Source organism: Epinephelus lanceolatus, chromosome 9 (genome assembly GCF_041903045.1).
Source record: "Epinephelus lanceolatus isolate andai-2023 chromosome 9, ASM4190304v1, whole genome shotgun sequence".
Classification (NCBI taxonomy): domain Eukaryota; kingdom Metazoa; phylum Chordata; class Actinopteri; order Perciformes; family Serranidae; genus Epinephelus; species Epinephelus lanceolatus.
Genome location: NC_135742.1, coordinates 23,394,645 through 23,410,782, shown reverse-complemented (window position 1 = coordinate 23,410,782; position 16,138 = coordinate 23,394,645). Strand labels below are relative to the sequence as shown.

Genomic DNA, 16,138 nt, shown 5'->3' with positions numbered 1-16,138 from the left:
AAGGGGGAAAATTCTTAATCATCACTCCTCAATATCTCATGTAAATATATATGTGGGGAACGATGAGGCTGGAGTCTAGATGCCAAACTCTAACACTGTTCTGCTGTTGAAATAAACATTCAAAACGTAAGTTGTCTGACTCAATGAATCTTATGTATATGGTAAAGGTACCCTGTGGAGTTTTTGACGACTAGTAGCACTATATAGCAATTTAAGATTATACTATCGCGACGTTTATGGGTGTGTACATCTACAGTGCTCAAGTGAGGTTGGCAGGCATCAAAGAGACACAGCCCTGAAACCCCCCCGCAAATATAGCCAGGTGGTACACCTAATGAGAGTGAATCTGGAGCTGGTTTTTACTTTAACTTTTGCCGGAGCGCATGTTCACAAACAGTAATTGACAATCCTGCATAGTATACCCTTAACAATGCAGGTTTTAAAGGTTACACACAAATTGTTTGGAGAAGAAAATGCATTCACCATGTTTATCAAGTCTTAAGGCCACACAGGATGTGTTTAGGTGAGTTACACTGAATGTAAACTTTTTACAAGAAAACCTAAAACCAGTGGTTCCAAACTGGTGGGATGCGGTCCAAAAGTGGGTCGCGGGCTGTTATTTTGAAGTACTGTTTCTTGCTGTACAGTGAGTGACTAACGAACAGCTGCTCAACAGAGACAGCAAACTAGCTTGAGACATGGCCAAATGCAAGTATGACGCTGAATGTATTAAACTCTGTGGACCTTGAACTAATGACTAAGGAGAAATCTGGACCCTGTGGCTGGACCAATTGGGAACCACTGTTTTAAACAATGTTTAAATCTACAAAAAACAGAATGAAATAAGATTCTGCTGCCCAACTCAAAATCAAAGTCCATTAATTCCTATAAAGCTATATCTTGTAATACCCCTCTGTAATAACAGACATGGTAGTAAACAGACTGCTTCACATACAGTATTTCTAAAACAATAACACAAAACTAAACAACACATAGGTACGTTGTGTACTCTTTGCTAATGTAAAGTTGAAGCTGCATGGCCAAACTTTTAATGTCTGCTACACACTGGGTATTACCTATGCATGTACACACACACACAGGCTTTCACGCATACACTCACACCCACACCTTGCAAGAGAGCTAGGGGAGCTGTTTCCATTAGCTGTGGTGGGGCTCCAGCTGTAATGAGGCAGGTAATGCATATTTAATGAGGCGTAAACAGATTTATAAACACACACACAGAGCTGCAGATCAAAGCTTGCTGCCAAACACATGAAATACACCCACATACACAGTTTGTTTCTTACTCGCATACACACAAATATGGACACATAATCTCTTTCTGTCATACTACTAATATTCTTTCTGTTAGTCTGTCACTTACCTACACACACACACACACACACACACACACACACACACACACACACACACACACACACACACGCACACACAGATCAAACTCAGGAGGGCCTTCTAGCTCAATTTCGACAGTCTGTTCAGTGATGCCTTTATTCCTCTGAAATACAGACCATTGAGGAAGCTGTGGAAATTCAAAACCTAAGGGAGAACTGACAAAGGGGAGGGGTGGTTGGTAGTCCTAAATGTGTATGTGTGTGTGTGTGTGTGTGTGTGTGTGTGTGTGTGTGTGTATACGTGCAGGATAGATGTGTGTGCCAGCCCAGTGACCAGAAGAAAATGCTGGCTTTGTACGTTCCTGCAAACCAGTGATACATTACATTTGCACATTTCATAAGTATCATATCAACATTTCTAAAGTGACATAGTTCTGATTGAACGCATATGAATTAACTTTGTCATGAGAAGGTAGAGGGGATGGACAACCTGTTGTTTTTTTTAGCGAGACATCAGCAGCATTTCCAAGGGCGACTGTGCCACCAAAACTGGCAGTTTTTATCGAGATAAAAAGGTATTTTAATTCAAAATATGATGTTTTGAACGTTAGGCAAGTGTTTTTTGTGCCTAAAAACAAACACACATTAACCACAGTGTCGCTGAAATCCTTGGAAGTCTTTGTGATGAAAGTTTTAACATATCTGCTACATAATAATGGAGAAATGATACCTGTGGTTTGCAGAAACATACAGTGCCAACTTTTATTATGGTGATTTGGTTGCGAGTGCTCAGGCATCTTTGTTTACTGCAAATAAAAAATTTGCCATGAGCAAAAGCAGAAATGCTGAAAAAATACTTTACATCTTTTACTTGTAGCCCATTAGCACAAACAAAATGACCTTTTCTTATACTGTGTTTGCATGAAAGTAGAAATCTGAGAAACGCATAACTGAAAACCCTGGAAAATCAAACCATAACCACCTGCATGGCTGGATATACACTAGATATAAATGACATACAGTACAGGCCAAAAGTTTGGACACACCTTCTCATTCAATGCGTTTTCTTTATTTTCGTGACTATTTACATTGTAGATTCTCACTGAAGGCATCAAAACTATGAATGAACACATGTGGAGTTATGTACTTAACAAAAAAAGGTGAAATAACTGAAAACATGTTTTATATTCTAGTTTCTTCAAAATAGCCACCCTTTGCTCTGATTACTGCTTTGCACACTCTTGGCATTCTCTCCATGAGCTTCAAGAGGTAGTCACCTGAAATGGTTTCCACTTCACAGGTGTGCCTTATCAGGGTTAATTAGTGGAATTTCTTGCTTTATCAATGGGGTTGGGACCATCAGTTGTGTTGTGCAGAAGTCAGGTTAATACACAGCCGACAGCCCTATTGGACAACTGTTAAAATTCATATTATGGCAAGAACCAATCAGCTAACTAAAGAAAAACGAGTGGCCATCATTACTTTAAGAAATGAAGGTCAGTCAGTCCGGAAAATTGCAAAAACGTTAAATGTGTCCCCAAGTGGAGTCGCAAAAACCATCAAGCGCTACAATGAAACTGGTACACATGAGGACCGACCCAGGAAAGGAAGACCAAGAGTCACCTCTGCTTCTGAGGATAAGTTCATCCGAGTCACCAGCCTCAGAAATCGCAAGTTAACAGCAGCTCAGATCAGAGACCAGATGAATGCCACACAGAGTTCTAGCAGCAGACCCATCTCTAGAACAACTGTTAAGAGGAGACTGCGCGAATCAGGCCTTCATGGTCAAATAGCTGCTAGGAAACCACTGCTAAGGAGAGGCAACAAGCAGAAGAGATTTGTTTGGGCCAAGAAACACAAGGAATGGACATTAGACCAGTGGAAATCTGTGCTTTGGTCTGATGAGTCCAAATTTGAGATCTTTGGTTCCAACCGCCGTGTCTTTGTGAGACGCAGAAAAGGTGAACGGATGGATTCCACATGCCTGGTTCCCACTGTGAAGCATGGAGGAGGAGGTGTGATGGTGTGGGGGTGTTTTGCTGGTGACACTGTTGGGGATTTATTCAAAATTGAAGGCACACTGAACCAGCATGGCTACCACAGCATCCTGCAGCGACATGCCATCCCATCCGGTTTGCGTTTAGTTGGACGATCATTTATTTTTCAACAGGACAATGACCCCAAACACACCTCCAGGCTGTGTAAGGGCTATTTGACGAAGAAGGAGAGTGATGGAGTGCTGCGGCAGATGACCTGGCCTCCACAGTCACCGGACCTGAACCCAATCGAGATGGTTTGGGGTGAGCTGGACCGCAGAGTGAAGGCAAAGGGGCCAACAAGTGCTAAACACCTCTGGGAACTCCTTCAAGACTGTTGGAAAACCATTTCAGGTGACTACCTCTTGAAGCTCATGGAGAGAATGCCAAGAGTGTGCAAAGCAGTAATCAGAGCAAAGGGTGGCTATTTTGAAGAAACTAGAATATAAAACATGTTTTCAGTTATTTCACCTTTTTTTGTTAAGTACATAACTCCACATGTGTTCATTCATAGTTTTGATGCCTTCAGTGAGAATCTACAATGTAAATAGTCATGAAAATAAAGAAAACGCATTGAATGAGAAGGTGTGTCCAAACTTTTGGCCTGTACTGTATGTGTTTTCTGCAGTTTGTGTTAATCAACCCTTCAATATTATCATTTTTATGCATGTATCTCATTTTTATTGAACTGTACTGACTTTTGAATAACTGTAAATGTGACAGAAGTAGATGGCACAGAGCTTAAGACATTAGGATATTATTTGATGTGCGTTGCTTACCTTAAAACAGGTGAATAACTTTCTTGAGAAGACTTATGGTCTCCAATGTGTTGCTCAGTTGACCATCTATCATGATCACCAGTCCTCAGAGGCTGTCCATTATAGTAATCCATTGTATTATGTAGGAATGTGTCTCTCTTTGGCTCAAGTGTTTGTGAATCTGTTTGTTGAAATGAAGACCCTCCAATCAGCTCCTCAGTGAAACTCAGCAGATCAGAAGTTCCTGCCTGTTGTCTTTTTTCCCTCCCACGCTGTACTTCCAAAGCCCATTTAGGCAGGTTAGTGCTCTCTAAATCAATCCCCTCCTCATGCTCTTCCTCATCATTCTCCTCTTCCATCAAATCTCCAGAAAATGGTAATCCAAGTCCTCTGTCAGTGGGAATACCAGATTCACTTAATGGGGTGCCAACTAAAGAGCTGGTGTGGGAGACCGAACTGTTGGTGAGTACAGGTGATTGTGGTTCAGATGTGGTTTGAGGTGCATCCTGTCTCGCTAACTGACCCCCCCAGACTTGAAAGTCGCTCAAAGAAGTAGGGCACGGTGGAGGTGCAGAGGGTGACTGCCCACCCTCATCTGAATCTTCCATTGAGATCTGTGAATGGACATACACTTCCTCTCTGGTTTTCAGAAAGTGATCTGATGGATATCTTAATGATGGAGACACACTTCTGGCCACAGTGCTTGATTTATCCTCATAGTTTCCTTCTTCTATCTGTGTTTGACTGTAATCTGTTGGTCTGGAATCTGATTGACTGGGACTGAGTATTTCTGGCACCATGTGATGCTCAGTGGCATTATCAGGACTTGCTTGGTAATGAGCTTGACTTTGTTCTGTAACTTTGCCAAGTATACTGTCAGTACCTCTGATCTCTTGATTTGGTCTTCTTTGTTCCTCCTGGTGTTCCCTCTTTGCAGCTTGGACCTGGGTTTGCAGTACCGTTGCAGCATAGGAAAGCATGCTAAATGTCTCCATAGACTTTCTTGTACCTTTTGATTGCCTGTCGACCCTTTTAGGCCTATCATGCCACTCTCTCTCAGCTTCTTTTACAGTGCCCGACACAATGATGTAATCCATTTCTAGACCTGATGAAGAATCTCCGTCAGAATTGGACCTGAGTTCATCGCGACTACCTGGGTGAAGGCTGTCAGGGCTATACTTTAGTGTGTCTCTTTCCCCCCCAGAGCTGGAGCTTAAAGACATGATTTCTGTTGTTTTACCTACCACATTTCCAATGGTCTCACTGTCAGGACCACCTTGGTTTTCAGCAGCAGGCCCATCTTCATTTTGGACCATTGTGAACGAGAGACCATGCTTCTTGGAAACAAGATTGTCCCACTCAACAAGGCTTGGGGATAGTGACTGGTCAGCCTGGATCTGAGTCTCAGCAGCTTCTCCCGGACTGACTGCGGTCTGACTGACAGTGGAGCAGTCCACCAGAACAAATGGGGAATGAACACTGGGTTGCTCTATCCATTCAGCCCCCTCTGATCCCTCTCTGCTTTTGTTGTCATACTGACTCTCAACTGAACTCACCCCACTACCAATCACGTGACCCAACTCACTAGTTCCCTCAAATGAGAAGACCTGGTTGGTGGGCTGTTCTTTGTCAGAAATTACTGCTCTGTATTCAGTGCTTCCTGGAGGATCAGCCTGCTCATCTACCTGAATAGGTTTTGTCAAAGCAACAAAAGGGCTAGACTGCTCCTCCAGTTGTATCATGTCCACAATAGGGCTAGCATAGGTGTCAGGGGAGGATGTCAGGCTCCAAGTGCCAGCTCCTACATTGTCATATTCTGAAGTAGAAGTGACCATGCCAGGGACAGGTAGGTCCCACATGTCAGTGCCTTGGTTGAAGGAAGTCTCATCTTTTGAATGTTCGGATGGCAAGTTCTGAAAGTCAGAGCTCTGAAAACTCTGGGTCTCATCATCACCTGTTTCTTCATCCTGTGTTTTACCTTCTGCTGTCTCTATGACTATTTTCACATTGTGCTCATAACCTCTCCACCCCACTTCCTCAGGTGTCTGACTAAATGCTTTATTTAGACCTTCCTCCTCTTCTATAGATTTTTCTCCTTCTACCTGTTTGCTTGCATTTGTCTCGGGAGAATCACCGGCATCCAATGATCCCATGTGACTAAGGTTCTTTCCATTTTCAGGTCCTTCGGGGCTTGTTATTGTGGAAGAGCTGTCTTCCTGAATGGTGGTGTTCCACATCGCCATTCCACCATCAGAGAATCCTCCTGGACTTTCCACAGATGCACCAGCCTCAACAGTGGGATTCACCCCACAGAAAGAACCTGAGTTTCCAGACAAGTTGTCAGGGGTCGTAAGGGGTGATAGACTGTCATCTCGAATTGTCATATTCCACATATCTAGTGATTCAGGATAAGACGTGGTGGTCCCACTATCTGATTTGAGAAATCCCTTCTGAGCTGTGTACGTCCAGAAGTCTAGCGGCTCAATCTGTTTGTCTCCTTTTTTCCCTTGTACCACTTCGTCTTCTTCTTTAGACGTGTCTGGTGTTAAAGTGTTTAGGGTTGCCTTCTTTTTCGACAATGAGGATGTTTTTTCTTTCACTCCAATGACACCAGCCCTGCATTTTCCAGTTACTTCCTCCTCCGGTGGCGTCAATTGCAGATAATCCAAACTAACAGGGTTCCAATGATCCTTAAGTACAACATCTGGGTTCCAGGTGTCATATGACTCAGTCTGCTCAGTGATCAGACTAAGCTGGGGTTCAAGGCTCCTCCCCTTCTGGTGGGCATTCTCTGACTTTAAGATCTCTTCTTTACTTTCTTGTTCTGTCGTATCATCAACTGACTCTTTCCCTGTAACTTCCTCCACAATATTCAGCGGGCTCTCAGATACCTTGGTCCTATTATCAGTAATATCACCTGAGGACAATGCTCCTTGTGTGTCAAAGCCAAGTTCATCCCAGGTCTCTGACAACGACGATGACACACTGTCCTTGTGCTGCAGACCATTGATCCTTTCAACCACATCTTCTGGGAAGAACCTGACCCCACAACTGCTGGGTGGGCGGCTACCTACCACGCTGTTGACTGGGGTTGGAGGAACCACAGTGTCAATCATGTCATTCCCATGGATTTGACCATGGTGGTCAATTGAAGAATTTCTACTGTCAAGCCCGCCCAATGAATTGGGAGCAGAGAAATCAAGCAAGCTCAGCTCTTCAAGCTCTGATAAGCTAGAGCTCCCTGCTCTTCTTTCTCCTTCATCTCCTCTTACATCAGAATTTGCCAGTTCCCCTCTTGTTGGCATAGAGTGGTCACTGCTATGCAGCGGGTCAAAACTAAACAGGTCAAAGTTATCACTCTTATTTCTGCCAGAGTGGTGCTTCCTCCTCTCTGGTGGACAAGGAGGGGAGAGGGATAACAATCCCAGGGGAGAAGGGTTTCTCAGAAAGTGTCCTCCTGGCCCTGCTGCTGGCCCTCCACCTGCCATAACATCACCGACTGGACTGTCATCACTGAGGAACACTGAACTCTCCTTGGAGGAGCGACTGCTGCGGATGGTGGTCATACCACTATCAGGGCTTACAAGCTCCCCACCAGCACCAGCTCCTACACCTCCTGTGTCTTCTTCACCATCTGCCATAACTCTACATACAGAGATAAAATAACACTGTCACTGCATTGTGTCATTCTTGCCTAAAGTCCATAAATAAATAATATTCAAGCTCAGATTTCATGTTGTGATGACTTTCAGTGACACTGGATGAAACAAAATCAAAAGGATGCATTGAATTACCTTGCTATTGGCACCACATCTCCGTTGCCTCCCTCAGCTCTCTCTATGTCAGAACCATCCATGTCATTGATACCAGATGATCCCTGGGAGAACTCCACGCTGCCTGCCACTCCCTCTGTGGAGGAGGTCCTGCTGCTGGGGTGGCAGGCTAATACAGAGCTGCGTCGGTCTACAAAGTCCTTGAGGAGGCCCTGTATTTCTTCTACTAGCGGAGGAGGAGCACCAGTAGTTAAGGAGGTGTTTATGGGAATGTGGTAGACCTGGAGACTCTCCTTGGCCTCCAATTCACCAGAAAGAGACCAGCTGGAAGACTCTTCCAACTCACAGCAGATCTGAAATGAAAGCCAATGTCCTGTAATATTTTCTGTTTTTCTATTTTTACTTTTTTAAAGGTCCAGTGTGTTGGATTTATAGCATCTAACAGTGAGGATTGCAGATTGTAACCAGCTGAAACTTCTCCCATGTGCCAGGCGACAAGGTGATTTAATCTGTTAAAAACACTGAAAAAAGCACTTTCACATTAAAAGTCAGTGTTTTTCCATTGCTGTTTGGCTAATTTCTGAGGGGCTGCTAACTACAGTGGCCAACGTGAAAACATAAACGCCAATCTAGAGCCAATGTTTCGTTCTTTCATTCTGGGCTACCGTAGAAACATGGTGGTGCAAAATGGTAGACTCCCTATGTAAGTTTTAAACAGAACGTTTTAAGGTAAAGAAAACACGACTATTATATTCCATTTCTGCTAAAATATCCCCCTAAATCCTACACACTGGACCTTTAAAGTAGCACTTTGACATTTTGGGAAGTATGCTTTTTTGCTTTCTTGCTGAGAGTGTTTATCAAAGAGGCACTCGTGTTTCACTCTTGACATCTAAGTGGCTCGGTTGGTGGCCTTACATTTTATTTACCTGGTTTAGGAGATCGGTGTTGTTTGAGTAGACAGCCATCTGCTGGCGGGGGTGATGAACTGTATTATTGATGGACAGGAGAACCACCAGCCCATCATAGCCGTGGCGATGGCTAAATGATTTCAGCCCGTCAACATAATCATGCCAGTCCTGGGTAAGCAGAGAGAAAGTAAAAAAGAAAAAGGGGGGAAGGAATCAAGATCATTAAAGTGTAATTCAAAGTACTTGACAGATGCAACTTTTAAAAAATATATTATTAATGAACTAATTATGTAAAAAACAATCATTACATTTTACCGTAATAGTCTCAAAATGATTATCACACATGTTGGTTACGGCTGTATGGGAAACTTTGTTAGATCCCTGCCTTTTATTGCACATATGATTTGATTTTTTTGTAAAACTGAAGTGGTTTCAAGTAAGCCTTCATCTGTAGCAATGAGAGACGAAGCTGTCAAAGCGCACAGAGGGGTAGAGAGACACTTTGTGATTTATTGTTTGGAAATTAACTGTTTGCTCTTAAAACAGCCACCATGCACAGATTATGGTAATTCAGTGACACGCACAATGATTGATGGATGGAAAGTTGCATTAATTAATTGTTTTGCTTGTCAAGGGAACTTGCTTTTTCTGTCTTTCTGAAATGATTAACAACAATGTTATGGCAATCATAATTTGCAACGCAGGGTTACACATGAAGTGTGCAAAGTGATACTTTTGAAAACATATTTGCTTGATTAATCTAGATTTGCTGTACAACTGTTTGTTTTGAGAAGTTGTCAAATTTGTTGTTGTGCTTGTTTAAGTTGAACTTTCATTTTAGTAAAGCTAATAGAGAATTTCTAAGTTTGACATTAATGTGTGTGGCTGGTATTCTTGAAGACAATTTTTGTTGCATGACTTGTCTGATTTTGCCTGACTTTGAGGTGTGTTTGTATTTTTTTCTGTGTGCTGTGTCTTGCAGTGCGTGTGGTCTTCCTCTCTGCTTATTCCTGTGAGTGTGTGTGTGTGTGTGTGTGTGTGTGTGTGTATTTGTATGGTGTATGGGTCCACTGAAAGTGATTGATGAGCGCTGCAGGCGCTGTATCTGCCCAGGCTGTGTCAATATTAACCTGTGAGGATGAGGGGGCTACAGTACTCCTCCCTCTGTTGCTCCCTCCATCCCTCCATCTTTCTCTTTCTTCACAATATGGCTGCTGTCAGACACAGGCCCATCAATCCTAACACACACACACAACTGTCACTTCGCTGACACTGCCATTTCTCAACTCTGATATCCTGATGAGTGCAATGAAGCCTCCCAAGATTCGTTAAAACACACATATTCATTCACATAAGTACAAACACACAAGTAAATGCACGCGTGACCCTAACACATGCAGATGCACACATAAATCCGCCTGCAGTCGTCTACTGTAATCTCAGTGTATGAACAAACATGGACCCGTATGTACACATATGAGCTCTGGTAAAGCAATAAAGTCTTCATGATTTACAGTACAATAACAAAGAAATGCTCAAATGATGCTGATACTATAAAGCTACCACACGACTGCGTGCATATGCACACAGAACTGCACACACACATTCTCACACACACAGGCGGGGAAATATAGTCAGAAAACGAGCAGAGTGCAAATCTCCGAGATAACATGCAGGGCGACAGTCTGTCTGCCATTTGGCTCTTAACTGAGTAAATTACTACTCATATTGCCTGCCCCTCCTCTTTCTCCCTCTTTCTGCCACCCCCAGATTCACAGATTGCCTTTTCTTATAAATTACCAACATGTTAGCTATAAAAATCCACTTGCTAACTGTCTTCATAACCTTAGGATCTGGACACAGAAACCTGTTTCTCATTTGTTGAGCTTTTGGTGAGCTGAGATATCATCAACAAATAGTTTCCCTTAAATCTTCACAGAAATTACTTTTTATTAACTTTCATTTTTATTATTATTTATTCAAGTTTATTTTGGGGGCTTTTTTTTTAGATAGTACAGATAGATGGGCAGAGAGAGTGGGTGTCATGCAGCAAAGGGCTGCTGCTGAGGACTCTGCCTACAGGGTGCACACTGTACCAGATGAGCTACCTGGGCGCCCCACTTCCATTTTTATTTAAAACCAGACAGCCACTGGAAACAATTCTGCTACTGCAAAAATTCTGAATATTATGAAAGTACTACAGATGACATGATGATCCTGGAGGTGAAGATGGAGCACTGAGTTGTGGCCCACAGTAATTGTGGCTCTTCTTTTTTTTAACTGTGCTTATGCATATATTCATGTATATTAAAAAACTGAAAAGATTTTGTACACTAAATGAAATTGCTGTTTCCAAATAAAACTAAAATCAAAGAAAAGGAAAGCAATTTTAAAATAATAGGAAAAAAATGTGCAACACAACAGGAAGATACAGTCGTGAGTAAATAACCCTTGAACCACTAAAAACCTTTAGCAGCAAGTCAAAGGCTTAAAACAACTTTTAATCCAACAATGTAAGGAAAAACTTTTTTTTTGTGCTTGTGAAGGTGATTGTGTAACATAACCTATCTGACCTGGCTTAAGGTATGCTGGGGGGATTGGTCCTGAGGTCTTGACGTCTGTAACAGTGGCAGAACTATTGTGGAAAGAAAAGTATTGAAGTCTATCCCTCTGAGCACAAGTTTCTGCATAAACTTTAAGTGATGGACTACATATTGTACCCCTCTGTGTGCAGCATCTCCCAGAGTAATAAAACTTTTCACTCAGCACTTTTAATGACAGAAAGATCCAACTTTATACTTTGTGAAATTAAATTTGCTGAACGAGATCTTTTATCAGACAGATGGTGTAAATGGTCATGTTCGGTACCTCAGACTTTGTGCATCAAATGGGAATTATTCTCCCTATAATGTAACTTTATGTGTTATATCTGTTTTATTTTTCAAATGGCATCCTTTCTTTTACCCAGAACATTTTCATTTATCTCATTGTCCCTCACCTGTGTCTCTGTCTCCCTGTCACACATTGCTTCTGAATCTCTGATTCTCACACACTTTGCGGCTTCATCTTTCTCCCACACTAGGCCCCAATCTGCACACACACAGACACACACACATACACACACACCCTCCCTCTCTCTTTGGTTGTCTTTGCTCCACAGGTAGCAAGTCTTTAGCGGCTGCTTGCAGTTCTCCCAACCTGCCATCATTATGCACAATAGCCTTAGGTACAAAACTCAGGCCTCATAACTCACGCCCCGCGCGCGCAAATTCCCGTGCAAACACAGTCAAAGCAAAAACACATTTCCTGCTGTCGCCAACATCTCCGGCAAAGAATTAATCAAGCGTTCATCCATTTAGGCTCTTTGCATACCCTTTCCGTCAGAACACAGAACGCTAAGAGAGTTGCGAGTTCTTCTCAGGCGATCATTTCGCCACCCTGATGAATCCATCAAGCGAGGTTTGATTTATACATCTGTCTGTGATCACAGCGGTACAGCTACAGCAAATGGGGTGGCAAGGAGCGAGCTGACACCACCCTGCTCAAATACACACACGCAAACGCACGCACACATGTGCAACACATATCACTTGCCACACACACATGCACAGCCGAACCAACACATGCATGTGCTCACAAACCGACAGTCATACACTCTTGTGCGCACACACACGCGTACACAAGAGTATTACTGCTTATGAAGTTTTTGGAGAGACAGAGGGAAAAGGGGAGGGGGGTAAAAGTTTGCAGAGAAAGAAGCCCAAATGTCTTTCTGTCTGTCTTTCTCATATGGACCTTCTCCGCATGCTCCATTCGCTCAGCTCTAAGTGCAGGGATTTGGGGGCCAAGATGCAAGCACTGAGTCTATAAATGTTTTGTTTTGTTTATTTGTTTGCCCTCAAAGCCCAAGGAAGCCACAGGGGGAGAATGAAAATGGGGGGAAGAGAAAGAACGAGAGTTTCTGAGGAGATGATGAGGAAGAATCATCAGCACAAGTTACTTAAGATAGGCTACAGTGCGATGACTGTCTTGTGTAGCAGTTTTCCAAACTTGTCTAAATATGTATATGAAAGAATTCATATGATGTGTGTTACAGCCAAACAAATTTATGGCAAAATATCTTCACAGCCTCTTTGTGTGAATGTATTCCCATATACAGAGCTACAACACAGCAACACTGGACAGATTCAGAAAGTGTGTGCATGGTAAATATCAGACTAATATAAATAAGATGCTATGTTTAAAGAAACAACCAGGAAGTCAGAGAGGAGTAGAAAGATAGAGGGATAGAGGGATGGAGGGGCGGGGCACCCTGACTTCTTGGTCTTCAATCTTAGTCCCTGGGAGGCCCACCCTGCACCTGCTGTCTCCTAGTGCCTCTCATCAGAAAGGCATTTACCGAGTGCCGTGGCTGCGGGCCCCTTCATTAGCAAGCATAATTATTTGTGCAAGTGGCGTAAGGCAAAACTGGCCCCGCATAAACAAACAGAAGGGCCGGAGGACTGTAAACAAACAACACATTAGAGACAATCAACAAAATGAAACCTAAAGCGTACCTCAGATGGAGAGATGCACGGAAAGAACAGAACAAACAAATCTACATCATAAAACATTTTAGCGGTGAAAAACAGAAAAATAGTAATCAATGTCAAAAATTATGTTAAGCCTTACGCAGATGCATTATTCCATAAGCAGATACTCAGACTTAGCCACAAATACAAGCGTGAAGATACAATAACCACACTCACACGGAACAAGAGATGATTAATTCTGTTTACCACACAGAGATATTAAACAACATAATTATTCGGATATCTGGGTGGAACACTATTCGTGTGAGATTTTGAGCTCATACCAAAATAAAAACTTGTTTTACTTTCTGGTGGAAAAAAAAAACCACAACAACATATTGTAATACTTAGATGTCCATATTAACACAAGCAAAAAACACATTATTCACATATTCATGACTGTGTGTGTGTGTGTGTGGCTGTGGGCTCCTGTCCTTCCCACAGTTCATCAACTCCACAGCATGACAACTCTTTATCCGACCAGTGTTTCATCTGCCAGCGCTAATTACTGAGCCATGAAAACCTCTGATACACAAACACACACTCGCTGGCATGAATCTGTGAATAATGTGTTTTTAGTGGGTTTGTTAATTTGAGTGTTAAGTGTGACACAAAATCTTACACACAAGCAAGAAAAACCTTCCAACATCTCTGTTAGCCTTGTGCCAACTTAGCCACTAGCTGTCATGTTTCTCACATCTACAGGTGATGCTACAAAAGCTATAAAAATCCACTTGCTAACTGTCTTCATAACCTTAGGATCTGGACACAGAAACCTGTTTCTCATTTGTTGAGCTTTTGGTGAGCTGAGATATCATCAACAAATAGTTTCCCTTAAATCTTCACAGAAATTACTTTTTATTAACTTTCATTTTTATTATTATTTATTCAAGTTTATTTTGGGGGCTTTTTTTTTCATATGATGTGTGTTACAGCCAAACAAATTTATGGCAAAATATCTTCACAGCCTCTTTGTGTGAATGTATTCCCATATACAGAGCTACAACACAGCAACACTGGACAGATTCAGAAAGTGTGTGCATGGTAAATATCAGACTAATATAAATAAGATGCTATGTTTAAAGAAACAACCAGGAAGTCAGAGAGGAGTAGAAAGATAGAGGGATAGAGGGATGGAGGGGCGGGGCACCCTGACTTCTTGGTCTTCAATCTTAGTGTTTCATCTGCCAGTGTTTCATCTGCCAGCGCTAATTACTGAGCCATGAAAACCTCTGATACACAAACACACACTCGCTGGCATGAATCTGTGAATAATGTGTTTTTAGTGGGTTTGTTAATTTGAGTGTTAAGTGTGACACAAAATCTTACACACAAGCAAGAAAAACCTTCCAACATCTCTGTTAGCCTTGTGCCAACTTAGCCACTAGCTGTCATGTTTCTCACATCTACAGGTGATGCTACACAATGACAGGGTGCCCCTGAGCAAAGATCTTGACCCTTGTTGGCTCCTGTGGTGTCTCTTGTGCTCGCTGACACAGTGCTGCTACTAACCTATTTGACAACGTAGGTGCCTTTTACCAAAAGAAGAAAAAAGTCCCAGTTGGCTTGACCACGCAAAAGTAAATACCACACTGCGTGGCCTGAATACTTTGTCTGTTCTGCAGTGAGATACGGGGGGAAAAAAACAGCAAGTATAAAAATGTTATGATGCATCTGTCATTACATAAAAAACTGCCACACAAAAATATGTGTAAATAAAAAAAGATAACTAGAATTTTACTAAGTATGTTTAATTAACATTTAAGTTTCCTGGAAATACTTTAAAACCCTTACCTTTATTCTCCCCTAGAGTTCTAATTTATAAAGACTACACAAGCTTCAATGTGACGTATACCCACCACAACTCATAAGGACTTACAGTGTCACTTGTAGAGTACTGCTCTTGTTATTTATTCACTCAGTCACCAAATATCCACTCAAGCTCATAGATTGCATACTGGACTGTGACATACGCCAAATTGTTTGTGAGGCTAGAGTAAAAATTAAAGGTCTGGGCATCCAGTGTTTTTTATGCTAGTTTTTGGGCAGTGTTTTGGGCCACTGTAGCCAAATATGGAAATATTGTTTGAGGATCTGATAGAAATATTTTGCCTTGAAGGTTTTAAATGTAGCGCACATTGATAAGCAGATACAAATGACACGCCGAAACATCCAGGCAGGCGCTGTGTTTTTAAAAGAAAGAAACTCCATTCATTTCCACTTTTCTCTTCCATAATAAAGGAGCACACAGACTGACTAATGTATGTTTGTACAGTACACAAAAATACATTAGTCAGTCTATATAATGCGTCCATATCGTTACACCAAACACACGCTGAAGCTTTTTCTTCTGCTAACTAGGCAATCACAGCCACGTCTTTTTTTTTTTTTTTTTTTTTTACCCCAAAATCTAACTCTGTCCTCTTTAACTGCCATCAACCACACACACATACACACAGAGCCAGACAAAAACACACTTTGACAAACACATAACACATAAACCATTAAAGACTAATTGAATCTAATTTATTTAGTTTTCTGGAAAGAATCATTTAAGGCAGAACTTCCCTAAGCCCCCTCAATAAATGACACTCTCATACCGTTTTACTCTCTTTTCAAACACAATTAAAAAATAATATATAAATATATACACACTGCAAATGACATGCATATAAGGAGTTCATTTTGGAGCCCGATCTCAGGTCATTAGTAACCCACCATGACGCTGTGGAGT

General features: G+C 42.0%; 1 protein-coding gene across 3 annotated transcripts in view; it reads right to left on the bottom strand.

Moving 5' to 3' along the window:
* Positions 1-16,138, bottom strand: part of LOC117252555 (protein prune homolog 2-like) — a 57,080-nt gene that overhangs the window by 15,384 nt on the left and 25,558 nt on the right. For all 3 annotated transcript variants that reach the window (XM_033619570.2, XM_033619572.2, XM_033619571.2), the window contains exons 7-9: positions 8,852-9,001; positions 7,944-8,275; positions 4,171-7,794 (exon numbers count right to left, since the gene is read on the bottom strand). In XM_033619570.2, the coding sequence (XP_033475461.1) occupies positions 4,171-7,794; positions 7,944-8,275; positions 8,852-9,001 (4,106 nt within the window). The remainder of the gene's footprint in view (positions 1-4,170; positions 7,795-7,943; positions 8,276-8,851; positions 9,002-16,138) is intronic.